General features: G+C 48.3%; 1 protein-coding gene across 6 annotated transcripts in view; it reads right to left on the reverse strand.

Annotated features, from left to right (window-relative positions):
• Positions 1-2,163: 2,163 nt before the first annotated feature.
• Positions 2,164-26,682, reverse strand: part of HNRNPUL1 (heterogeneous nuclear ribonucleoprotein U like 1) — a 46,504-nt gene continuing 21,985 nt past the window's right edge. For 3 of the 6 annotated variants that reach the window (XM_010380813.2, XM_010380808.2, XM_010380814.2), the window contains exons 8-15: positions 17,619-17,885; positions 15,680-15,802; positions 15,454-15,582; positions 8,453-8,621; positions 6,862-7,146; positions 5,558-5,847; positions 3,976-4,167; positions 2,164-3,396 (exon numbers count right to left, since the gene is read on the reverse strand). In XM_010380813.2, coding sequence (XP_010379115.1) covers positions 3,280-3,396; positions 3,976-4,167; positions 5,558-5,847; positions 6,862-7,146; positions 8,453-8,621; positions 15,454-15,582; positions 15,680-15,802; positions 17,619-17,885 — 1,572 coding nt within the window. In that variant the 3' untranslated portion in view covers positions 2,164-3,279. Of the gene's footprint in view, positions 3,397-3,975; positions 4,198-5,557; positions 5,848-6,861; positions 7,147-8,452; positions 8,622-15,453; positions 15,583-15,679; positions 15,803-17,618; positions 17,886-26,682 lie in introns of all 6 variants that reach the window. The other 3 variants (XM_010380807.2, XM_010380810.2, XM_010380809.2) reach the window with 2 other exon arrangements.

The following is a 26,682-nucleotide window of genomic DNA, read 5'->3' on the forward strand; positions in this document are numbered from 1 at the left end:
TTGACTTCTATATTCTGAAGGGAGTAGGCATCAAGGGAGTGGAGATGAGATGTGTGTGAGGACGACTGTGGCGGTGAACAGAGGAAAAGCTTCCTCATTTGCATTCCCTTGAGGTCTGGCGATGTGGAAGAAAGCCAAGGAGGTCCCTATTTACCACCCCAGATACCTAGGCACGGTGCCTAGGCATTACCAGGAGAGACCAGCAGAGGGTGCGGTAGCCCAGCACATGGACATGCAGGGAAAGGCTTTCCAGACTAAAGGCTCTAGCCTCTCCCTGCCACCTCCTCTCTGGGGCACTCTAGGGTCCTTTTAGCCACCAACCTTGGTTCCTTCTCACGTTCTGATGCCCTACCCGAGATTCTGAGACTAGTCAGCTTCCCTCCCTTGTTTTTGTTGCCCATCTCCCCTTCACAAGGCTCTGAGCTCCCACCAGGGAAGATTGGGGCATGTACTGAGGGAATGAAGACGTAAAGTTGCTAAGGAAGGAGGACGATGGGCCATAGGGATGCAATCTGGAGTCTTTTACCCTGGCTCACTCCAGGAAGCCCTCCCTGCACACCACCCCAGGCTCTCACAGCTGACCACTTGGTGCCGGCAGGTCTTTGTTCTCTCTGGAGTGGGAGCTCTGTGAGAACAGGGTCCAGGACTGCCGTGGCCATACCGTGTCCCCAGCACTGTCCAGGGTAGCTGAAGAACACAGCAGGTGGCACACACACTGGCTGAAACATGAAGCTCCTGGAATCCTCAACGAGCCCCAACCACAGAACAGGCAGTAACTGTCCTCCGTGCTGCACACAGGCCAGGTCTAAGGCAGGTGGTCTGTGGATACCCAGTGATGATCCCGAACAAACCAGCCCTGGTCTCTGCCCCATCAGTCCCACCCATCCCTCCACCTAGAGGCCTGTTCCACGTCCTTTACTCAAAAACTCCTGGAGGGATTTTAGACTGTGCGAGGTAGAGAACCAGAGAAGTGGGCCGGGCGCGGTGGCTCAAGCCTGTAATCCCAGCACTTTGGGAGGCCGAGACGGGCAGATCACGAGGTCAGGAGATCGAGACCATCCTGGCTAACCTGGTGAAACCCCGTCTCCACTAAAAAAATACAAAAAAAAAAAAAAAAAAAAAAAAACTAGCCGGGCGAGGTGGCGGGTGCCTGTAGTCCCAGCTACTCGGGAGGCTGAGGCAGGAGAATGGCGTAAAACCAGGGAGGCGGAGGTTGCAGTGAGCTGAGATCCGGCCACTGCACTCCAGCCTGGGCGACAGAACAAGACTCCGTCTCAAAAAAAAAAAAAAAAAAAAAAAAAGAGAACCAGAGCAGCATTTTAAAAATGAACCAGATGGGCCGGGCGCGGTGGCTCACGCCTGTAATCCCAGCACTTTGGGAGGCCAAGGCGGGCGGATCAGGAGGTCAGGAGATCGAGACCATCCTGGCTAACACAGTGAAACCCCGTCTCTACTGAAAAAAAAATACAAAAAATTAGCTGGGCATGGTGGCGGGCGCCTGTAGTCCCAGCTACTCGGGAAGCTGAGGCAGGAGAATGGCGTGAACCCGGGAGGCGGAGCTTGTAGTGGGCCGAGATGGCGCCACTGCACTCCAGCCTGGGCGACATAGCGAGACTCCATCTCAAAAAAAAAAAAAAAAACCAGATGATTTTATTTTTTTTATTTTATTTTATTTATTTATTTTTTTTGAGACGGAGTCTCGCTCTGTCGCCCAGGCTGGAGTGCAGTGGCCGGATCTCAGCTCACTGCAAGCTCCGCCTCCCGGGTCCACGCCATTCTCCTGCCTCAGCCTCCCGAGTAGCTGGGACTACAGGCGCCGCCATCTCGCCCGGCTAATTTTTTGTGTTTTTTAAGTGGAGACGGGGTTTCACTGTGTTAGCCAGGATGGTCTCGACCTCCTGACCTTGTGATCCGCCCGCCTCGGCCTTCCAAAGTGCTGGGATTACAGGCTTGAGCCACCGCGCCCGGCCAACCAGATGATTTTAAACCAGGGACCCTTGTTTAAGTGTGCATTTTTGGTACCAAAATCGGGGCCAGGCATATGAATCCCTCAGTAAGTTGGTTTAATGAATGAGTAAATAATTTCCCTTTAAAAGGCCCCCACCCCAATTAACGGCCAACTGCAGTTAACACTTCAGGGTTTCAACCCTGCTTCCTTCCTGCTAGGAGGTGCCATGTCATTTATTCAAAGAAAAGAAAACGAAACCAAACAAAACAGGGCAAACACATTTCTTAATAAGTGCAGTTTGTTAAAATCATGTTAAAACATATGAGTCAAGGGGAAGTAAAAATAAAGGGTATCACTGTAGGAAAAGCTTTTGGGTCTGGCACCTGGGAGACCACTGGAGAGGAGGCAGTGGGAGAAACTTCAAGTTCTGAAGGGAAGGAGCCCCCCAACCTCCCCTCCTTCCCTCTCACCCACTGAATCCCACCAGAAACTACCAAGACGCCCGGAATAAAAGGTTTCAAGTTCAATAGTCACACTCTCTCCAAATACAAAAAGCAGTTACAATTCAACTGAACACAGAAGCTTGTGTGCAAAGTTATGGGGAACTGGGGCATCGTATAAAAAGTCGGGTTAAAGATGATTCTGTGGTTTGGTTTTGTTGTTTTGTTTTGTGGCTCTTCCTCAGTCACCTGAACTCAGGAAAGAAATGCTTATCTTGATGAAATATCAACAGCCGACCCACAGTAAAAACAGACAAATTCTAAAAATTAAAAAAAAGCGCATAATTACCAAAAAAATATGTCACTGCTTCCTCCCTCCCCATTTTGCTTTTTAAACTTTTTTTTTTTTTTTTTAAAGTTTTGATTTTTTTTTTTTTTAATCCTGAAAAGTAGACAGTAAAACAGCTCCTGGGAGAATTTACAACCAACTGCATGAGGGTCTGGGAAGCTGAGGGGTTGGAGCAGGGTTGGGAGAGTGAACAGGAAGGGATTCTCCCCTCAGTCACTGTAGCCTCACTGTATGACCAAGGGAGGCGGGGATTATTTAGTCAAAAAGGAAGAAGGTAGGAAGAACAGGAAGTGGAAGGTTGGGGAGGTGGGGACAAACAGAAAATAAAAGGTCATTGTTGCCTGTTTGAATCCAGAGAAAAATGCCTGGCCCTATGGAGGGGAAGGAAGCCCCTCGGAGGGAGGCAGTGGGCTGGAGGGAGGCAGCCCTGGGATGACCCCATCCCCAGCACCACAGGATCTGGCGGGGGCAGAGGAGGGGCAGAGGCAGGCGCTGGTGGAGGAAGCCGGCAGGGGCCTCTGGGAGCCTCTGGGTCACACTGGCTACTGTGTGCTTGTGCCACCCTGTGTGTTCCCGGAGTAGCTCCCGTAGTCGTAGTTCCCGTAGTATGGCGGCCACTGGCCCTGGTTCTGATAGTACTGGTTCCACTGCTGGGCATACTGGGGAAAGAAACCAAGAACACCAAGTTGTCTGCATCTACCCCACATTTAGCCTCCCCACCAGCCCACTCTCATCTAGGGCAGAGACAGGTGCAGACAGGTGCAGTTGAACATGGGTCCCCTGGCAGAGAAATCAAGGCACCCAGGGAAGACCTGATGCCACACAGGTAGGCAGTTAGGGACTGAAGCTCAGGTCTCAGCTTATCAACCCAGTGCCTTTTGGGTATAGCTAGATATCATAGTCAAAAGATTTAGTAACAGGTATGGGGGCCTGGGCACCAACCTGCAGCAGGATTTGGAGCCCCCTGGCTATGGTGCTGAAAGAGGACTCTGAGGCCACTGCTACTTAGGCCAGCCCTTCCCCTTCGCTCGCTGGAGTGTGGAGGGGGCTAGGATACCAATTACCTAGCAACCAGTGCAGAAGTGTTGAGCAAATGGAATGGCTGCACCAACTGAATGCCAGGCCAAGGCCAGCAGGCTGTCTTTTTAGGGATAACCAGGCACTTGAGTCTGGGAATACACACCCAGGAGGGGCCCATGAAGTCTCTCCATCCAGTTGGCCCCCGGTCTGGCACCTACCTGCTGATACTGGTTATAGCTGGGCTGAGGGTAGGTCTGTGCGGTGGGGGGTGGTGGTGGGGTATAGGGAGCTGGGTTGTAACCGCCGTAGCTCCCATAGTTGTAGGCAGGTGGTGGTGGAGGTGGAGGCGGTGGGGCTGTGTAGCCCTGGCTGTAACCTCCCTGGTTGTAGGGTGGCTGGCTGTAACTCGGCTGGAAAGTGGAGGGAAAAAAGCCAAAGCTCTGTGAAATAGAGGAAATCTGCAGATGTGAAATGCTGGGATGGAAAAAGGGCCTTTTTAAGTGGTTGGCCCACAGGGGCCCTTCCCTTGCCTGGTGGACATTGTTTGTGGGCTGAGGAGGAGAGTCAGCTCCATGCCACAGCAGGGCAGGATGAAGGGCAAGCCCCAGGGCTGTGATCTGGACTCTAACCCCAGCTCTGAGACCCCCTGGAAGTAAGGTACATGGCACTTCTTGAAATCCCAGTTTTCTTTTTTGTAAAATGAGAATCACAATAGAACAAGAACAACCCCTTTAGCTTGCCCTGAGTATCCAATAAGCTTGTGTGTATAAACCACTGGGCACTCAACAGGTGGTGGTAGTTGTTACTGGAAGATCTGCTGAGAAATAGTAGTGGCAGTTTACTAAGTGCTTCCCAAGTACAGGTTGGATCATTAAGTCGTTTGATCTCCATATAGAATCTGGGGGTAGGTGCCACTAGCCCCGTTTTAAAGAGAAAGAAACTGAGGCTCAAGATGATGAAATTTCTGGGCCAAGGTGACACAGCAAAAAGGACCTGACCCCAGGTTTGCCTAGTCCCAAAGCTAGAGTGCCACCCATTCCTCACAACAAACCTTGGAAGTGAGTTTTACTGACACCTTTATGAGGAAAACGAGGCCCAGAGACGGGAAGCTATATGTCTAAGCTCACAGAAACAGGATGTTGTGAGGCTGGGGGTTTGGATCTGTGCCCGCCCAACTCTGGGAACCATCCATTGGTCTCCTGGCAGCTGATTCCAGGCCTGGCATGAGTGAAGTGCTCGGGAAATGGCTGTGAAATAACTGAAGACCTCTCTGGTTTACAGGAGGCTGTGCATACCAGAGCCAGGGCACTGGCTTTCCAAGAACGGGAACTGAGCCTGGAGCTGCTCAGGATTGAAGCTCTCTGTGCAGAGGGCAAGTCCTCAGCAACCTTAGGGCCCTGGTTATTATGTCCAAAAGACAAAGAGGTCAGCCAGCCTGGGCAAGGGTGACTCCAATCAAGTGCTTTCTTGGGGATTCAGTGAAGTTACTGACACAGCCAAGAATAATGTACTTGCTGGAGGGATCAGTGCTTATAGCCCATCCCCCTGAGGGTGGTGGGAGAAGAACAGGTTCTGGGAAGGTCTCCATTTACTCCTGGGTTTGGAGGGGATCTGGGAATGTGTAGGGTCCATCTGAGTCAAGATCACGGCCAGGGAGAAAGAAGGGCAGGCTAGAGGTAAGACTGAAGACCAGTAGCTGGGGCATGCGTTGATTTCCCCAGATCCGCCTCCACTTAACTTGCTCAGGTTCAAAAGCACACATGCGATCGCTACATACAAACATACACCCCGTTCTCTCACCTGTGGAGGGCTGTAGCTGCTGACGGTGGGGGTGCTGGTATTGGCGCTTGAGCCAGGGATGTTGCTGTTCTTGTTGTAGGTGCTGGCCCCTGGGGGGTTCCGAGCAGGGCTGTAGCTGGGTGGTGGCGGTGGCTGCTGTGGTGGTGGCTGTGGTGGCGGAGGCTGCTGTGGTGGCGGTTGTTGCTGGGGAGCCCGGTTGTAGCTGCCTCTGTTGTTGGAGTTGTTGTTATCCCGGTTGTTGTTACCCCAGCGGTTCTGGCTATAGCCACCACCTCCGCTGCGGTTGAAACCTGCATTGGAGAAATCCAGATGAAAGGCGCCATCATTCCCAAATTGCAACCCCAGGGAACTGGGCTGTCTTGGTGACTACTATGAGCTGGTATGGCCAGGCGCAGAGCCAAGAACTCAAGGTGAACAAACAAAGCATGTCCTCTGGGATTCTCTAGACCCCCGGGCATACTCCCGTCCCAGCCCTTAAGACAGGTTTGTCTCATCCACTGGACTGCGAGAACGGTGAGGCAGAGACCAGGGCAGTCTTGAGTTTCTGTATCCCGGCATCTCAATAGCTGTTGAATATGCAGGAAGGAGATGCTCAAGGAGAGGAAGCTGGCAGGGCGCAGTGGCTCACACCTGTAATCCCAGCACTTTGGGAGGCTGAGGCGGGTGGATCACCTGAGGTCAGGAGTTCAAGACCAGCCTGACCAACACGGAGAAACTCCATCTCTACTAAAAATACAAAATTAGCCGGGCATGGCGGTGCTTGTCTATAATCCTAGTTTACTTGGGAGGCTGAGGTGGGAGAATTGCTTGAACCCGAGAAGCAGAGGTTGCACTGAGCCAAGATCACGCCATTGCACTCCAGCCTGGGCAACAAGAGCAAAACTCCATCTCAAAAAAAAGAAAAAAAGAGAGGAAGCTAAGCATTGGGGACATCCATGAACGAGTCACATCTGGTCCTTTTCAGACTTGGCCAAAGATGTAGCCATTTCTAATAGATTTTGATCTAGACCGTATTTCCAAGGAGCTCATGGTCAGATGGGGGAAGGTTCACAAAAATGACAGCAATGTGACAAAATGACAGCACTGTGATATGCAAATGGGCAAAGGGCTTCATAAGCAATGTCCGGGGAGTGGGACAGCAGGAGCGTTTCTGAGGTCTCGTGTCTGACTTGTTTCAGTTTTCTACCAGAGTTTAACTCACAGCTGGAGCTTAGAAAACTTCAGTTGCCGATTCAATAAGCAGTCAAAGCCCAGCCCCAACCTGGGAACAGAAAGTGGAGAGTACTGTGAGTGAGATGTCTCACCTCCTCGGTAGTTGCCTCCTCCACCGCTGCCTCCCCCTCGGTTCTGGAAGCCGCCACGGTTGCCTCCAGGGGGTCCTCGGTTGTCATAGCGCTGGAAGCCACCGGCACCCCCGCGGCCCCGGAAGCCACCACCACCTCGGTTGTCAAAGCGCTTTTCAGGGGGTGGCCCAGCCTTGCGGCCTTCCTCGTTGTACTGCCTCACGAGCTTGTCTGCTTCCTCCCGCTGCAGCTCAATGAATAGAACCTCATCCAGGAAGTCCCCAACATCTGGCAACGTGAAGTTGGCTAGGAGGAAGGGAGCGCCCCAGAGGGAACAAGATGAGGTCAGTACCTTCTGAAGTCTGGGCCCCTCTACCCAGAAGAGTGGCCTTCCAGAAGGGAGAAGGTGAAGAAAACTGGAGTAGTGAATAAGAAAGAGGCAGACAGAAGGGCTGGCGCGGTGGCTCACACCTGTAATCCCAGCACCTTTGGGAGGCCGAGGCGGGTGGATCACCTGAGGTGAGGAGTTCGAGACCAGCCTGGCCAACAGGGCAAAACCCTGTCTCTACCAAACAAATAAAAAAATTAGCCAGGCATGGTGGCGGGCACCTGTAGTCCCAGCTACTCGGGAGGCTGAGGCAGGAGAATCAGTTGAACTCCAGAGGCGGAGATTGCAGTGAGCCAAGATCGCACCACTACACTCCAGCCTAGGTGACAGGGCAAGACTCCATCTCCAAAAAACAAAAAGAGAGAGAGAGAGACAGAGAGAGAGAGAGAGAGAGAGAGAGAAAAGAGAGAGAGAAGAGAGAAGAAAGAGGCAGAAAAAGCCCCAACTCCTCAGCCTGCTGTCAGGGGCTAACAAAGACTCCTCCCTTTTCTGAAGAGGTGGCTAAGATCCACCAAGCCACAGTGCTCAGCTCCCTCAGGCCTCACCCCCAGGGAATGGGTCAGACAGATGGCACCACCATCCCTATTTTTACTGAGAAACAAACTGAGGCTTGCCCACAGTCAGCCCATCTGGGGCCAGAGGCAGGGTGAGCACGCAGGACTTTCAGCTTTAGCTTGCATACATCCTTTCCCTCATGCTGCCCCAGTCCCATCCCACCTGAAAACCCTGACACAAGGCCGGGTGCGGTGGCTCAAGCCTGTAATCCCAGCACTTTGGGAGGCCGAGGTGGGCGGATCATGAGGTCAGGAGATTGAGACCATCCTGGCTAACATGGTGAAACCCCGTCCCATCAATACAAAAAATTAGCCGGGCGTGGTGGCGGGAGCCTGTAGTCCCAGCTACTTGGGAGGCTGAGGCAGGAGAATGGCGTGAACCCAGGAGGTGGAGGTTGCAGTGAGCCGAGATCGCACCACTGCACTCCAGTCTGGGCGACAGAGCGAGACTCTACCTCAAAACAAGAAAAAAGACAACCCCGACACAAGAGAAATGGGTAGCTTTTCCATTCACAGCTGTGGTAGACAAGGAAGGGACAAAGTAGAAGCAAAGAAAGAATAAGATCAAAAAAGAAACCATTAGGGAGCCAGGGAAGGGCAAACTGAGTAAAGAGCTTCTTCTCTCCAGGACCCCGTGGTGATGCTCCTCTGGGAAGCACTCATTTCCTACCTTTCATTTCTAAGACCGCATGATCTGGGACATCCTTCCCTTCCTCGTCGGTTCGCTTTATTGTTCGGTCTTTTAGGTCCTCGTCAGTGGGACAAATCACAATGGCTTTGCGCTGGAAGCCTTCAAATGGTCTCATTTTTCGTCTCTGGGCTGACCCATAAACGTTTGTCTAAGGTAAGGTAACAGAAGAGGCAAGAGATGATACATTAAGAGTTGGTTTTTTCCTCTGAGGGGTATTATGTAGGCCAGGGACTGAGAAAAGGATATTAGTGCTCCTTGTAAACAGAGAAACTCCAGAAACAGCTCTTCTTTACTCTGAAGATTCCTGAGTCACCCTCAGCAAATGAATTGACTTAGGTAAGTGGCTGCAGACAGGCACAGGGCAAAGGACTCCTAATGGTTGGGACTTTGCTTTTTAATCCTATTTGCTCTTGGTACTGGGCCTTACAATTTCTTTCCCCATTCTAAAAGTTAATACATACTCTTGGTAAAAAATTCACAGTATAAGGCATAAAGTTTAGAGGAAAAAGCCCTGCATTCCCTTAGTGCCAGCCCTACTTCCAGAGAGAATGAAGAATGAATTTCTTCCGTGCGCTTTTAGAAGTATCTATGTGATTTCTTACACAAAAAGAATTGTATTATGCACATCCTCCTAAGGCTCTTTTTCATGTAACATGAAACTTTCTCTAAAGTTTTTCTGTGCAGTATTCTTTTTTAATGGCTGTATAATACCTATAGATTAGCTATGCTACTAATTAACCAGCTCCTTTGGACAGTTTTGTAGTTTGTTCTCATTAACATTGGTTCTTTTATTCCCTCAGTCCTTCTCTGAAACATCAGCCTCACCCACAAGCTTCTAACCAGCAAGCTCGACAGGTCACGAGTCTCTGCTTCTCACAAGTGCAGTTTTGCTCCTAATGTTTCCTTCTCTTCCTCTAAGTGATGGCAGGTGTGTCCTGGGCTGGTGCTGGCACAGCAGTGCTCTAGCACATATGTGGTTGAGAGCAGTAACAACATCAGCTTCCATTTACTGAATACCTCCTTCATGTTGGGCCCTTTGGGAATGGGGTCTACCTCTGTTGGACTCAGGGTTCCACAGACTCAGCCTGTATACTTGAATCACATGGACACTACTTAAAAAGTGAGCAGCCCAAACTTCATTTGAGACTTCCTGAGCCTGAACCTCTAGAAGTGAGACCCAGGCACCTATATAGGTACCCTCCCTATGGAAACTCGGGAACTCAGCAGAAACGGAGTAAAAAGTTTTTAACTGCATTTAGACAATTTTTTAGTGGCTCTAACAGACACCCAAGAAAGAAGCCACAGATGGGGAAAACAATCTGTAAAGGGGCATGTACAAATGAACAACAAAAAAAATGTATTCTGAAGATACGGCCTAGTTGGGTGCAAAGAGTCTAGGGTCAAGTCCTGGTGTGGCTATTAACGCACCTTGGCCAGTCCTTACGGTTGCCTCATCTGTAATACGGTGTTGAAAACCCTCCCTCTCTGGGCTGGCAAGAACTGAGTAAGAGAATGTCCATAAAGCAACTGAGAAAGTGCAAGAAACTACTCAAGTAGGGGGACACAGGTGGCCTCCAGGGCGGGAGACACCTTGACGGAGAGGAAGGCAGTGCACTGGGATGGCCCAGCCTCAGCCTCTGTAAAATCAAGCTCTGAAAAGGGAAAACGGCATGGATGTCTTATGGTTGCTGTGAAGACTGAATGAGTCCATGTGAGTAAAAGCCCTCGTCTAAGCCCAGGCCCTGGCTCACAGCCAACACTCAACAACTGTGAGCTGCCACTGATGTGGTCATCACTGGGTAGATATTTATACTGTCATGTTGACTTAAAGCAACTCAGACCAAAGAAAAGGTTACGCTTGTAGTGATCTCCCAAGCAGAAAGACAGGGACAGTGAGACAGGGTGGAAAGAACACAGGATTTGGGGAAGAAACTTGGGCTTGAAATCCCCGCTGTGCCCTTTACTGTTTGTGAGACTCCAGACAAGTCCTCAAGTAGCCTGAGTCTCAAATGTCCTCGTCTGAAAGACAAGGACCATCACCCTCGTCCTGGCTCTGAAGAGGATTTGCAGATGTAAAAGTCTCTGGCAAGTGCCAAGGGGGGTGGGCAGTGAAAGAAGTCAACACCCAGAGTGGATCTGAAAATAAGGCCTATAGGACTGACTATCCAGGAGAGGCTTCTCAGTGGAAAGTACCAAGGAAAAAACAAGGTTACAAGAGATCCTCTTCTAAGACATAGGAACAGGGTGCTGGATGTGGATTAGCCAGGGGCCAGGGACTCCAGCACAGATCTGTTGGAAGTTCTGGGCCATGGGTGCAGCTGCTTAAACTAACCAGATCCTCCGGCCCTGAACCATGAGCCAGGAAAAAATGTTCTTCCCTGTCCCCCAGGCAAAGTGTCCCTACCCCCATGAAGGAGGATGTGGGCAGTCATGTGGGTGACAGGCGCACACATACTTGTTCTTGGGGTCTTGGACACTGGCCCACAAAGAGCCCTTGGGCCACAAATGGTTTGAAAAGGAACATCATGTTACAGAGGAAAAGTTAAGTCCCCTCTCCCCACTACTCTTCTTTGACTCCATTCCTAAAAGCAAACAGAACGTGGCATCTGGTCACAGGAAGAAAGAGTTTGGCTTCCTCAGCTAAATATAATTTTCTTCTAACACAAAAGCCCACAATAGGTAGGTGCCAGGATGGATATGGCCCCAAACCATTCTGCCTTTTTATTTATTTATTTTTTTTCCTCCTAAGTGATCCTACTTTGATTCCTCTGAACTGCCAGGGCATGGAGTGACACGTCCTGAGGTCTTCCATGTGGTACAACTGCCCTGTCAATGTACTGATGAGGAGACAGAGAAGAGAAGCAATTCTGCCAAGACAGCTAGTCCCTGCAGCTTCATGGGATGGGAGGAATGGAGGCGGAGCAGACTGGACTCATAAATAGCTGGCCTTTGTCCTTGGAAGTGGGCAGGCTCTGAGAGATGGCTTCTCAGGCACTTCGGAATTGAGGTGCTGAGAATCCTCAGCAATGATTTTTAAGACTGTGCCTCCCTCCACTTACTCCTTGGCTTGGGGAAGGGAAGAAGAGTATCTAAACCACACCAGCAGAAATGCAAATACTTGGCTTTCCTGGAGGAAAGGGAATTAGCTGCTGGTGGCTGTTGCCACAGCAAACACAGTGAGGTCACAGCCCCTGGACCAGCCCAGCACTTCTGTGGTCGCTGGGGGCTGCTGGCGGCTGTTGCTATGAGACCAGCACAACAGCTAGGTCAGCTTTTCCAGTTGCTTTTGTTCCCTCTGCCTAGCTCCTGCTTCTCCCAGTCCCACCCTGCTTGAAGATGTTGATTCTGAGAGAAAATGTGGCTGGCTGTGTTCCCTGGCCCCTGTGACACAGACTAAGGGACAAGAGTTGGGTTTCTCAGAGAAACTATATGGGGAGTTTTGGTGTGTACCAGTCTGAGGGAGAGAGGAGGGAACACAGCAGGTACGAGTGATGATGTGACAGCGCAGGCTCTCTCAAGCCCCACTGTCCCTGTCTACTCTCACTTTTCACAGCTCACCAGGGTCATACTGGCAGCAGGAGACACCTAGGTAGATCTGAGGAGCAAAGTTAAGGCCATGATGAGGAACGATTTGCTTTGAACTCAGAGTGAGGTGAATTCCAGGCAAAAGAACCACATTTATAGGAAAAGAACTGGCTGGAGTATGAAGAATGGAATAAGCTTCAGGCTCTAGGGATGGTTGGTCAAGGATGAAGTAAAGAAACATCCCTTTTCCAAGGCCTGCAAATAAGACGCAGGTTACTGTGGGACACTGTTCTAGCCCTGGGTTTCTGTTTCAGGCAAAAGTGTGGCACCTGCTGACCAGGATGCAAATGAGGACTAGAACGACATGTTCTGACTGTGATGTCAACCCATCCGGCCCTGATTCTAACTGATGCCTGGCCTGGCTCTGGGCTGCTAGAGCCCTCTAATGGAACTCCTAGGCAACAGTGTCCTACTCTGGGGTGGGTTTGGGCAACATGGCCCTGCGGAGGCTCCCCAGAAGCCTCCAGAAGGGCAACTTGTTTGCCTCACAGCAGGCCAGTCAGTTCCTGTTCTGTACTCCATTTTGAGGCCCTCTGGGACAAGGCCAGAAAGCATCTCATTCCAGAGGCTTCCCACCTCCAACAGAGGACCCCAAAGAGCCACCTGAAGTAATGTGGCCTTCTACTCCCCCTTTCTCTCTCCTCTGCAGCCTTTTACTAGCCAGGCAAATTTATCCATATTCCTCCGGATGAAAGCCTAACCATGACTCCCCACTCTCCTCAGAACAAAGCCCCAACTCTTTTAATCATCCTCTGTGCCCTGACCCAGACATTCCACCTCCAGAAAGCTTCCCCAAATTCCCACCATGGCCCCAACCATTCTAGACTATGGCTGTTTGGGAAGTCAGCAGGGTTGTGATCTATCAGCATACTGAGTGTGTGACTTAGCAGTCCTATAGTCCTCTGTAGAGGCCTCAGTTTCCTCTCTGGTCCACCTTTTTCTCCTCTGATGTTCCATAGCTGTGATGCCCACATGACCTGAAGAGGCTACTCAGGTTATCATAGAATGTAGGTCAAAGCCCCCATATACCTGAGAGTTTGTGCCTAATAACATACATCCCAGGGTAGGCGGTAGAGTCCTGGCCAGACAAACGCAGAATCCTGGCTTATACACGCCCACCTGGCTTCTGCAGACAACCTCTCCTTCCCTCTCAAGGATGAGCATTTCTGAGGCCAACCTACATAACATGAGGCTGGAAGAGCCAAATGTGGGGAGGTCTGACCACTCAGGAAAAACTAGTGGAGGCAAAAGATGGTTCTGGGCTGAGATCCAGGAACTGCAGGGACTTTGCCTGTAGTATGGGTTTCCCCTTTGGAAATTCCACCTAGCCCAGGAGACAGCTATGCATCATCAACTTACCTGTCACTGCCAAAGCTAGTGGAATGGAAGTGCCAGGATTGGCCAGGGACCTGCTCTGAACCTTCTATACACAAACACACAACGTCCCTCTCCCTCTTTCTCATACCCAGAGTTTTCTGGAACCCACTTTTGGGGTTTAGGCCAAAATAGGTGAAACCACTGGCTTTATACTCCCTCCCTCAGCCTGAGTAGCCTATGGCTTCAGGCCCCGAGTCAATCCTCCAATCTGTGGTTAACCAGAGAACCCTCCTCCCCAGCCTTCAGAGTTTAGGTTCTCTGTCTCACTGTTGGCCCAGATCACTTGGCCTGACCCACATGTCCCTTAAGCAGGAGGCTGGTAGCCCCGAAGACCACAGGCATACCCGGTACAGCCCTAGACCCTGTCCCTGAACAAGCCAGCAGCAGCCAAGAAGGCTGACAGTAGGTCTTCAGAGTGCAAAGCTGTCATGGGCCTGGCTTCCAGAGAAAACCCACTTCAGCATCCTGGACAGAGATGTTAGACGATCTACTCTAGACTATAATCATTCTACCATGGGCCACATATTTGAAATGGGTTTCATAGCTGATTTAACCAGCAAACCAAGAAAAAGACAGGCAGGAATACTGGCTGGGGTATCCAAAAGAGGTATGTATCCTCAGAGTGTTAAAATGGTATTACTGCTCTCCCTTTCACGACAATGAGTCCAAATGGGGTCAATTCAGACTAAAATTCTAAAATGCCCTGACAAGGAGGATCAGGCAAAGTGAGGCCAAGGGTTTAAAAGACAAATCTTCAAAGTGGAGAGAACATTGATTGTATACAATACTGATGAGGCCGAGCTGGGGGGGATAACCATGGATGGTTTTTAGACTATCCTGTGCTCAACTGTTTTGTGTAGGATCCTCATTCCTATGTGAAGGCAACTTGGTCCCTGGTGATTTCCTTCTAACAAGCCAACCACCATTCTGACAAAGCCAAACACTGTCACCACCTCCACTCTTATCAGGAGCCCTTTAAACTTATGGTCACCAAGCACCCAGGCCTACACGTATGGAAGGCACTTCAGGAAGGCTACAAGGGCAGGGTGTGACTTAGTTTACATATTTACTCACTTATAGGTTCTTAAGAAAGCACAAATGCAAGGCTAAAGGGAACAAAGGCTCATTCACAGATCCCCAAATATAGAAAATAAGGAAACACCCTTTGTTACTTGTGAAAGCCTTCAGGACAAATGTTAAGTATGACGTTGCATAGGAAATAACCATGTCGAACTCATTACTCTGGGACAGGAATCTGTAATGAGTTTTGGGTCACTCATCCTTTTAAGAATGCTGATAGGGACAAAAAAATTGTCTAAGGTTTTTTTTATTCTTCTTTTTTGTAAAAAGGATACACCTGCACCTGCACACAATATATTCAACTGCAAAGCTTCCAAGGTCCCTGATGTTAAGAACTCCACCATTAACTGAACTGTAGGTAGAAAATATGACTTAGGTATGTACCTGCCAGTCATATGTATTTGTGAAGAAAATATGATGGAAGCAATAATAGCATTTACCTTACAGCACTGCTGTTGGCATGAAAGCTACTCTACCTATTCTGTAGAGTATTTAACAATGATCACCAGCTACTAAGTGCCAGGTCCTGTGTTAGGTGTGCAGATGCTATTGAGATCCCTGTTTTATAAACCAAGCGATGGAGATTCAGAGGATAAAGTCAGCTGCCCAAAGGCACAGAGCTAGGGAGTAGCCGAGCTGGGATTTAAGCCCCAGTCTGTCAGGCTCGGAAATTCATACTCCTTCCATTTTGCTAAACAGTATTTACCTGATGTTCTTTGGGGCTGCTGATGAGTCTGAGAAGTAGGCCTAGATCATAATCCCAGTCTGGGCTCAGCTGTGCGTAGGACCATGTCATCGTGTATGACAAGGTCTGACCCCCTGACTAGCACAGCAGTCCATCATCATTATGGGGGAAAAAAAAGGGACCTGAGGGAGATTCCCAGGCACGCAAGGGGCCCCTCCCTTTTTCTGAGGACACAATGGTCATCATTAAATACCTGATCTAGGATATAGTTGCGTTTCTTGCGGGCAGCAATCTGGATGAGGCGGTTGAGGCACTGGGTGGCCTGCTGGATCAGGACGTCCCAGCGGCCAGCATAGTTCCGCTGCCGGCGTAGGCCCATCACCTGCAGGCAGGAATTGGTGAGGGGTGAGTGGTTTTAGTTGCAGGGCAGCACTCAGTAGGTGGGAGGTGAGTAAGGAGAGTCCAGTGGCTGTCCTTACCCGCATCTTATCCATGATGGCATTGGTACCCAGGATGTTGTACTTCTTGGAAGGGTTGGAGGCTGCGTGTTTGATGGCCCATGTGGTCTTGCCAGCAGCAGGCAGGCCCACCATCATCAGAATCTACAAGAACAAGACAGAGAAGGTGTTGCGGCGTGGTGGTGTGGCGCCACTCGCCTTGTTGGTGACTGTTTTGAGTGTGACTCTGGACCTCTGAGCTGTGGCTGCCTCTGCAAAGTGGAAGCAATAATAGCATGTACCTCACAGTATTGGTTTTGGGATTCGAAAAGATCAGGCTTGTGAGACTGTGAGCACGGTGCCTGGGACAGGGTGAGCATTAAGTCAAGTGCTAGCCAGGCACGGTGGCTCACGCCTATAATCCTAGGACTTTGGGGAAAAACAAAAACAAAAACAAAAACCAAGTGCTGTCATCATTAACATTTATAGGATTTTGTTTTTTTGAGACAGGGTCTCACTCTGCTGCCCAGGCTGGTGTGAAATGGCCCAATCACAGCTCACTACAGCCTTGAACTCCCAGGCTCAAGCAATCCTTCTACATCAGCCTCCAGAGTAGCCAGAACTACAGGCATACACCATCACACCCAGCTAATCTTTTTCTCTCTTTTTTTGGTAGAAATGAGGGTCTCCCTATGTTGCCCAGAATGGTCTCATTCTGGGATCCTCCTCCCTCCTTGGCCTCCCAAAGTGCTGGAATTAATAGGCGTTTGCCACCAAACCCAGCCCATTTACAGCATTATGTGACCCCTCCCCACCAATAGCCCAGGGAAGGCTGTGTACTGGGACTGGCCCCATGGAGTGGGTAGGAGAAGTGGTACAACTTTCTTGAAGTATGAAATAGGAACAGAGCTGCACACACATGGACATGAATTGCATCTAATCAGTACATTTAGAATTTGGTAAACACAGATGCATCTCAAATGCCCGACTAGAGGGGAACGGTGAGTAGTTTGTAAGGTCATTAAGAATGATGTTCATTTCCTTGAAGGATTTTTAAAAAAGAAAAAAAGAATGATATTCAAAGAGGGGTTTTCATGTGATGGGATAAAGCTCACAAAATAATGTGAAGTGAAAAGGGCAGGGCATCATAATGCTTATACCATAAAATCTCAATGATATATGTTTGTGAGCATAAGACAGGCACTTAGCACATTAAAAAGAACAGATGACCTCCAAAACTCTGCAAGTAAACTTATTTGTAGATGATGGCATTATGAAAATTAAAATTTTTTTACTTCTTAATTTTTTAGAACAAGCATAAATAACTTACACATACAAGAAAAATATTGTTTTAAGAAAAAAGACACTAGTATAGCTCTTGGAATCAAATCATCCCAAAGGCCATTTATCTCTTATGATAGCTCTGGGTGAGAGGTGGAACTTACTCAACCTCCTTCAAGAACACTCGGTGGGCCAGGCTCAGTGGCCAAAAAAGTTAGCCGGGCATGGTGGCATGTACCTGTGGTCCCAGCTACTCGAGAAGCTGAGGTGGGAGGATCACTTGAGCCTGGGAGGTCAAGGCTGCAGTAAGCCGTGATCGCACCACTGCACTCCAGCCTGGGTGACAGAGCGAGACCCTGTCTCTAAAGAAAAAAAAAGAACACTTGGTGGCACAGTGCACTCCCCAAGAGGCGCCTAGTGTCCTTTTCTGCTGTAAGAAAAGCTTCCTTTTCCCATATTCTGGCCTCACTTAAGAAGAAGAGGGAATCTTTCTGAGATTTAGGTGGCCTCTCTGACTTCACCTTAGATCACACCAACAACCCTCACCTCACACTCAGAGTTTTTCAGCTCTGAGTCCAACCCTGAGGAGCTGGACAAAGCGGCCTCTTGCCCCAAGGCTACTCATGCAGCAAGCCTGTGTGTGTGTGTCTCCTCTGTCTTGGCAGCAAGGTGGCCACCAATACATTCTGGCCCCACTCACCTCACATTCTGCTTTGCTCTTTGGTCCAACGGTGCCCCGGATCCGCTCACTAAGGGGAAGATGCTGGATGAAGGTAAACCCCGGGAGGACAGAACAGTAGGGCTCTGCCCTCTGTCCAAAGTTGAACTCCACTGCACAATTCTTCACCAGGACATGAGGATAGAGGGCCTGACCCCCCAAGGCTTCTTTCTGGATTCGGAAGGCAATGCCCATCCACTTTCCATTCTTGGTAAAGGACAGTTCCACGTCATTTCCACATTCAAAGTCCTAGCAGAAAAAGCCAAAGGAATATGATTGCCAACTCTTGCCGTAGGCACTGGGAGTCATACGTGGGAGACAGTAGATGCAGGGAATAGAATATGGACAGCTTTCCAGATTGAAGTGCATCCTTCCCCAACATACAGGTAAGCTGGGCAGCATCAGTGAACATCTCAGAGAATGTCCAGCCCAAAGTCCTCCTTGCCTAAGAACCCAAAGTTGGTGGATATGAACCAAGTAAACAAGAGTTTTTTTTTTGAGACAGGGTCTCACCCTGTCCCCCAGGCTGAGTGCAGTGGCACAGCTAGCTAGGGCTCACTGCAACCTCAAACTTCCAGGTTCAAGCAATCCTCCCACCTCAGCCTCCTCAGTAGCTGGGACTACAGGCATGTTCCACAACACCTGGCTAATTTTTAAGCTTTTTGTAGAGACGGGGTCTTGTTATGTTGTCCAAGCTGGTCTTGAAATCCTGGACTCAAGTGATCTTCCCACCTTGGCCTACCAAACTGTTGGAATTATAGGCTTGAGCCACTGTACCCGTCCTAAAGCAGGTAATTTTAAGAAGCTCTGGCCGGGCGCAGTGGCCCAAGCCTGTAATCCCAGCACTTTGGAAGGCCGAGATGGGCAGATCACGAGGTCAGGAGATCGAGACCATCCTGGCTAACAAGGTTAAACCCTATCTCTACTAAAAAATACAAAAAACTAGCCGGGTGAGGTGGCGGGCGCCTGTAGTCCCAGCTACTTGGGAGGCTGAGGCAGGAGAATGGCATAAACCCCGGGAGGCGGAGCTTGCAGTGAGCCGAGACCGCGCCACTGCACTACAGCCTGGGCGACACAGCGAGACTCCATCTCAAAAAAAAAAAAAAAAAAAGAAGCTCCAAGTATTTGAGTCTTGTGCCTAGACTGAGATGAAGATGAAGGAAACGGTGATACAGTCCTGTCCTGAAAACTGACGAAGAGCCAGGCGCAGTGGCTCACGCCTATAATCCCATCACTTTGAGAGGCCAAGGCAGGAGGATCACTTGAAGCCAGGAGTTCAAGTACAGCCTGGGTAACAGAGAGACCCCACCTCTACAAAAACAAACAAAAGAAACCCAAAAAGGGCAGTCTATGAGTATAACAGCTGAAGAAAAGCCACAGCAAGGCCTTTTCGAACTGAGTTCAGCTTGTTCAACATGTTCCCTGAGTTCATACTCTTTCTGATACGTATGTCTGCGTAATCTGGGACCAACAGAGCTTAAGAACCAGTGGGGAATGAGACAAGGATACTCTATCATAATTCAGTAAGATGACCTACCTAGAAGCAAGTTTCTGAGGAGGTTTCTCAGTTGCTTGTATATAAGCCTAGCAGTGACAGAACATAATGTCAGGTTGGCTGAGGCATAAAAGATGAGGGGGAAGTAATTCAGGAACAGCTGAAGAGCCATGCAGGGACCACATTCATTTATTCTGTAACAACTACTTATTGAATTGCTAAAGTTAGTAATTAAGACTCCCCTCTTTTTGTTGAGACAGAGTTTCACTCTTGTTGCCCAGGTTGGAGTGCAATGGCACAATCTCAGCTCACCACAACCTCCACCTCCCAGGTTCAAGCGATTCTCCTGCCTCAGCCTCCCAAGTAGCTGGGATTACAGGCATGTGAAACCATGTCCAGCTAATTTTGTATTTTTAGTAGAGATGGGGTTTCTCCATGTTGATCAGTCTGGTCTGGAACTCCTGACCTCAGGTGATCCACCTGCCTCAGTCTCCCAAAGTGCTGGGATTACAGGTGTGAGTCACCGCGCCCAGCCCATTTTAGAAGGTGGATGGCTTCGGTTCTACCATTTACTAACTTGTGGCCTTTGTTGTTTCATCTTGTTTCTTTATCAAAAAAGGGAGGGGGAGTAATAATATTTTATACAGCCTATGTTTATTCTGCTAAATGGGCTAGTACATTTAATACACAGCACACAAGTGAGCACACACAGTGAGCCATCACTGCAAGATGCCAGGCACTATGCTAGAAATTAGGGGCTGGGACTGAAGTGCTGGGAGGGGGACATGGCCTACCTCGGCATGTGAGGGATTCTAAGTTACCACAGGAATTTGAACTTGATGCTGGTGGCAGAGCAGAGTCTCTGACTTACTTTGAATAGTGGAGCAGCCTGCTCAAAACTGTGTTTTGGAAACATCGCTTTGGCTGCAGGATATGAGAGGCTCTTTTTTTTTCTTAGTGTTTTTGTCCTCTTTAAAATTTATATTTTTAAAACTTTTGGTAAATATTTTTCTAAATGCCCATCTCAGAGAAGAAAAGGCTCAAAACTTGAGATTAGCAAACAAACAAAATACGAGGTTCAGTCTCTGATATAAAAGTACAGTTTCTTTCTCTATTCAGGTGACCACCTTGGGAACTGCCCTTCAAGAAGCGACAGAAGCACCCTCCCTTGACCAGCTTTCCCATTAACCTCCTCAGTGCTCAAAGCGCGCAGCTCTGTGTCAGACGCCCTCATGCTTGTTCATCTCTAAGCATGCGCCCACGTCAAGACCATGGAGAGCGGCTGGGTACAGTGGCTCATGCCTGTAATCCCATCACTTTGGGAGGCTGAGGAGGGCGGATCATGAGGTCAAGAGATCAAGACCATCTTGGCCAACATGGTGAAACTCCATCTCTACTAAACATACAAAAATTAGCCAGTCATGGTGGCGAGTGCCTATAATCCCAGCTACTCAGGAGGCTGAGGCAGGAGAATCGCTTGAACCAGGGAGTTGGAGGTTGCAGTGAGCCAAGATCGCGCCACAGTACTCCAGCCTGGCAACAGCTAGACTCCTCAAAAAAAAAAGACCACGGAGAGCAGATATGACTGTGTAAAGGTGTTAGCCTTCCTTATGGCCACCAGCTTCACTATAGGAACTTACCATAATGCACAAAACCAGCGCCCTCAACCAACCAATCTACCACCAACAGAGCCATCTGACCAAGAAGCAAGCGGAGTTGTGTTGTTCCTGCTAAAACACTTCTCTGTCAGTCCCAGGCCTAAAGACCCAAACTCCTGAAGCCTCGCATAATTCAGAGCCTGCCATTTTTACAGTCTGGTGTCTCACACCTCTTTCTGTTGTCCCGAGGCTCTAAGTATCATACTCTTTATGGTTTGCTGAAATGGGTTATTCTGTTCTTCACTTGGAAGGCTGTTTTGCCTTTTTGTTTTGCAAATTGAGAACTTGAGGTTTGACACCAATGTCCTCCTGTCTTGTTTCAGGAGACCAGTGATTTTTACACCGCCACCAACTCCTCACTCTGAGCCTTTTTAAAGTTGTGGTATCTTCTGAACAAAGAAAACTATACAAGGAATCTTAAGACTGGATGAAGAGATGTTCTGGTTGAAGCAAGAGTCAAGGCCTAGAGCTCCATACTGCCACATACCCAAAGAACCTCATACTCTGAAAGAACAGACTTTGGCAAACACTGTCACACAGTGACAAGTTAAATTACTGCAACGTGTTTGGAGTGTAGTCTTGGTGGTAGCTATCAAAATTTAAAAATATACCTTTGACTCAGAATCTAACTTTCAAGAAGAAATACATTCCCACAAGAATGCAAAATTGTATGTGCCAAATGCTCATGCCAACACAGCAAAATGTGCTCCAATAGTGGGGCTACAAAAAGATCTCCAAGTTACTCCAGTAAATGGAAAAAAGATGAGCAGCATTATCTGTTCCAGGAAACAACTTTCAGAGCCACTAACAGGAAGACGGGCTAAATTAAAGCAGGGTACCCAAACCCCTGCCTCAGAATACTAGACAGCCATTAAACAGTCACTAAATACAAAGCTGCAAAAGTAATGACATGTACACTAAAGGGAGGGACTAGGTTAAATCAATTATGGTACAGTCACACAATGACTACAGACAATATAAAAGTACAAAGAAGCTCTCTTGGTAGTGTCATAAAAAGATCCCCACCAAGGCCGGGCACGGTGGCTCATGCTTGTAATCCCAGCACTTTGGGAGGCCAAGGAGGGCAGATCACCTGAGGTCAGGAGTTCAAGACCAGCCTGACCAACATGGTGAAACTAAACTACAAAATTAGTTGGGTGGGATGGCACATCTCTGTAATTCCAGCTACGTGGGAGGCTGAGGCAGGAGAATCACTTGATTCTGGGAGGCAGAGGTTGCTGTGAGCTGAGATTGCGCCATTGCACTCCAACCTGGGCAACAAGAGCAAAACTCCGTCTCAAAAAAAATTAATTAAATAAAAAGATCCCCAAGACATATAAATTAAAAAAAAAAAAAAAGATTGGGATGGGTATATATGAAAAATGGGTAGGGCGAGGGGGTGGGTGTCTAAAGAAGACTGTATCCCCTTTTACATTCCTTGATTTTTTTTTTTGGAAACTCTATTCTTGAAAAAATCAATTCACAATGATTAACTATTAAGAAACAATTTTAACTGAGCTAGATCTATATATTGTCTATGTGGACAGGGAAAGATGGCCAAGATTTACTGTTATATGGGAAAAAAATCCAAGGTTTAAAACCGAACAATTTGTAGAGTATAAACACAGTTTTCATTTTAAAAATGTTTTATTAAAAACATATTGAGGGCCAGGCGCAATGGCTGACACCTATAATCCCAGCACTTTGGGAAGCTAAGGCAGGTGGATCACCTGAGGTCAGGAGTTCGAGACCAGCCTGGCCAACACGGTGAAACCCCGTCTCTACTAAAAATGCAAAAATTAGCCAGGTGTGGTGGCGCGCACCTGTAGTCCCCGCTACTCGGGTGGCTGAGGCAGAAGAATCGTTTGAACCTGGGAGGTAGAGGTTGCGGTGAGCTGAGATTGCGCCACTGCACTCCAGACTGGGTGACAGAGCGAAACTCTGTCTCAAAAACAAAACAAAAAAAAGATATTGGGATCCTGAAACACAAAGAAAGGCTGAGAAACTGTTTCAGATTAAATGAGACTTAGACACATGGCAAGAGAATGCAGTGTGATCCCAGACCAGATCAGATCCTAAACTAGACACTCAACTGGACGAAAGAATATTGTTGGCACAAGTGACAAAATTTGAATGTACAGTAGATAATAGCATTATAGCAAGTTTTAAATTTAATAACTTTACTGTCATTAATATCTTTACTCTTAAGAATCAGTCGGGTGTGGTGGCTCACGCCTGTAATCCTAGCATTTTGGGAGGCCGAGGCAGGCAGATCACGAAGTCAGGAGTTTGAGACCAGCCTGACCAACATGGTGAAACACCGTGTCTACTAAAAATATAAAAATTAGCTAGGTATGGTGGTGTGCACCTGTGATCCCAGCTACTTGGGAGGCTGAGGCAAAAGAGTCACTTGAACCTGGGAGGCAGAAGCTGCAGTGAACTGAGATCATGCCACTGCACTCCATCCTAGGCGACAGAGCAAGACTCCGTCTCAAAAAAAGAATACACACCAACCAGGAGTGGTGGCCCACGCCTGTAATCCCAGCACTTTGGGAGGCCGAGGCGGGCGGATCATCTGAGCTCAGGAGTTCGAGACCAGCCTGGCCAACATGGTGAAACCCCGTCTCTACTAAAAAATATAAAAATTAGCCGGGCGTGGTGACAGGCGCCTTAATCCCAGCTACTTGGGAGGCAGAGGCAGGAGAATCGTTTGAACCCAGGAGGCGGAGGTTGCAGTGAGCCAAGATAAAGCCATTGCACTCAAACCTGGGAGACAAGAGCAAGACTTCTCTCAAAAAGAAAAAAAAAAAAAAAAGAGTAGACACCGAGCCTGGCACAGTGCCATGCACCTGCGGTCTCAGCTACTAAGTTGGGATGGATGGCTTGAGCCCAGTTCTGGGCTGTAGTGCACTATGCTGATCGGCTGTCCACACTAAGTTTGGCATTGATATGGTGACCTCCTGAGAGCCAGGGACCTTCAGGTTGCCTAAGGAGGGGTGAACTAGCCAAGGCAGGAAACAAAGCAAGTCAAAATTCTCATGCTGATCAGAAGAGGGATCACTGCCTGTGAAAATGCTGCAAGACCCTGTCTCATTTATTAAAAAAAAAAGGAAGAAGGGATACAGACCGAAGTAATGAAGACACGATGTATACAACCTCCTCTCAAATGGGTCAGATGAAAACACAGCTGACTGTAACAACACTGGCTTCAAGCTGGGCAGGTCCACTTACATGCACACTTTTTTCATTCAATAAATATACTGAAAATATTTTTTGGACACTCACAACAATTTGAAAAAACTCTCAGATCCCTATGACTAGAAATACCAAAAAAAAAAAAAAAAATAAGGAAAAGTTAGTAATGTCACGAGTGCACAAAAATTGTAGACACTAGTCTATGTGTTAATTGACTGTTTATGTTATCAGTAGGCTGTGAGTTTGCTTCCCCCCACGCCCCCCACCTCAGTCTCCTGAGTAGCTGGAACCACAGGCATATGCCACCAGGCCCAGCTAATTTTTATTTCCATTTTTGGTAAAGACAGGGTTTCCTTGTGTTGCCCAGGCTGGTCTTGAACTCCTGGGCCCAGGTGAACTGCCCAGCTTAGCCTCCCAAAGTACTGGGATTACAGGTGTGAGCCACCGCACTCAGCCAGTAGTTAAGTTTTGGGGAATCAAAAACTATACGTGGATTTTTGACTACATGGGGGTTGGTGCCCCTAACCCCTGCAAAGTTCAAGGGTTAGCTCATTGTTTAGGGACAAGTAAACCACTTTGACCCCTTCTGTACTAAACTCATGGGGTTCTTGGTGGCATTCTCCTATATCAAAAGAACTTTAAAAGGGAACCACATATTGGAAAGGTATTTCCTAAGTCCAGAAATAAAGCATCAATGGAACCAATCTAGAAAAAGTATTTTCATTGTCCACACCTTGTAGTACAACCAAAAGACTGGCAACTGGTGTTGAGGATTCAGGGCTTGAGAGTTACCAACTTTGTAAGTAACAACAGTCCTGATCATAAATCTGACAGAATTTGCTGGGCGTGGTGTCTCCGGCCTATAATTCCAGAACTTTGGAAGGTCAAGGAGGGCAGACTGCTTGAGCTCAGGAATTTGGCGAAACCCCATCTCTACAAAAAATACAAATATTAGCTGGGTGTGGTGGCGCACGTGTGTAATCCCAGCTACTTAGGTCGCTGAGGTAGAATAGCATGAACCGGGGAGGTGGAGGTTGCAGTGAGCTGAGATCATTACCACTGCACTCCGCATTAAAAATCTGTTCAGGCAGATATCCTTTCTCTTCAATTATATCTTAATGATGCCCAGGAACTTGTTTGTTGCCTCTTGGTTGGCAGAAGCTGCCTTTCCTGTTAACAATTTTTAAGCCATACCTCTTTCTAAAGTTATTAAACCATCCTTTGCTGGCATTCAATTCAGCAGCTTTAGATCTTTCACCTTTCTTTTGCTTTATGTTGTCATACAATGACTTCACTTTTTCTTGAATTATAGCCTATAGGTATGCCTTTCTTTTCTTTTTTGAGAAAGAGTCTCACTCTGTTGCCTAGGCGGGAGAGAAGTGGCACGACCTCGGCTCACTGCAAGCTCCGCCTCCTGGGTTCACGCCATTCTCCTGCCTCAGCCTCCTTAATAGCTGGGACTACAGGCGCGTGCCATCATGCCTGGCTAATTTTTTGTATTTTTAGTAGAGATGGGGTTGTACCATGTTAGCCAGGATGGTCTAGATCTCCTGACCTCGTGATCCACCTGCCTCGGCCTCCCAAAGTGTTGGGATTACAGGCGTGAGCCACTGCACCTGGCAGGTATGCCTTTCTTATAGCCACCCTGTACCTACACAAAAGCTGCAGTATTTATTTATTTATTTATTTTTGAGGCAGGGTCTCATTCTGTCATCCAGGTTGGAGTGCAGTGGGACAATCATACCCCACTGCAGCCTCAACCTCCTGGGCTCAAGCGATCCTCAGCCTCCTGAGTATCTGGGACTACAGGCGTGTACCACCACACCCAATTAATTTTTATGTTTATAAAATACTAAAAGTTTGTTTTCGCCATGATGCCCAAGCTGGTCTTCAACTCCTGGGCTCAAGTGATCTGCCCACCTTGGCCTCCCAAAGTGCTGGGACTACAAGTGTGAGTCACAGTGTCCGGCCCTGCATTTTCAATATATGATAAAAAGTGCAAGGATTTAGCACCTGCTAGCATAGCTGTAGTGATGGCTTCGGGAATTTTTTCTTTTTTTTTTTACAGTGGTCCTTATGCTGGATTAATCTTGAAATGGCAGGCAACTACAGCTGTAGACCTCAATCTATAGCACATATCAAGCAATTCAAGTTTTTCTTGTAATGTCATAACTTTTTTCTGTTTCTGAGAAACACTTGCAGCATCACTAGTGGCACTTTGTTCGGATCCCATGGTGTTACTCAAGGCTTACAATATTGCAGTAAACATAATTAAAAAATACACAAGAATTGTGAGAGATCACTTTTTACTGTGAGACACAATTTACTGAAAAGAACTGCTCACATGAAGATGTACAACACACAGTGCCAGCTTGGCCAACACGGTGAAACCCCATCTCTACTAAAAATACAAAAATTAGGCCAGGTGCAGTGGCTCACACTTGGTAATCCCAGCACTTTGGGAGGCCGAGGAGGGTGGATCGCCTAAGGTCAGAAGTTCAAGACCAGCCTAGCCAACATGGTGAAACCTCATCTCTAACTAAAAATACAAAAATTAGCCAGGCACGGTGGTATGCGCCTGTAATCCTAGCTTCTCAGGAGGCTGAGGCAGGAGAATCTCCTGAACCCGGGAGGCGGAGGTTGCAGTGAGCCGGGATTGCGCCACTGTGCTATACAGCCTAGGCAACAAAGTAAGACT

Source organism: Rhinopithecus roxellana, chromosome 12 (genome assembly GCF_007565055.1).
Source record: "Rhinopithecus roxellana isolate Shanxi Qingling chromosome 12, ASM756505v1, whole genome shotgun sequence".
NCBI classification, from domain to species: Eukaryota; Metazoa; Chordata; class Mammalia; order Primates; family Cercopithecidae; genus Rhinopithecus; species Rhinopithecus roxellana.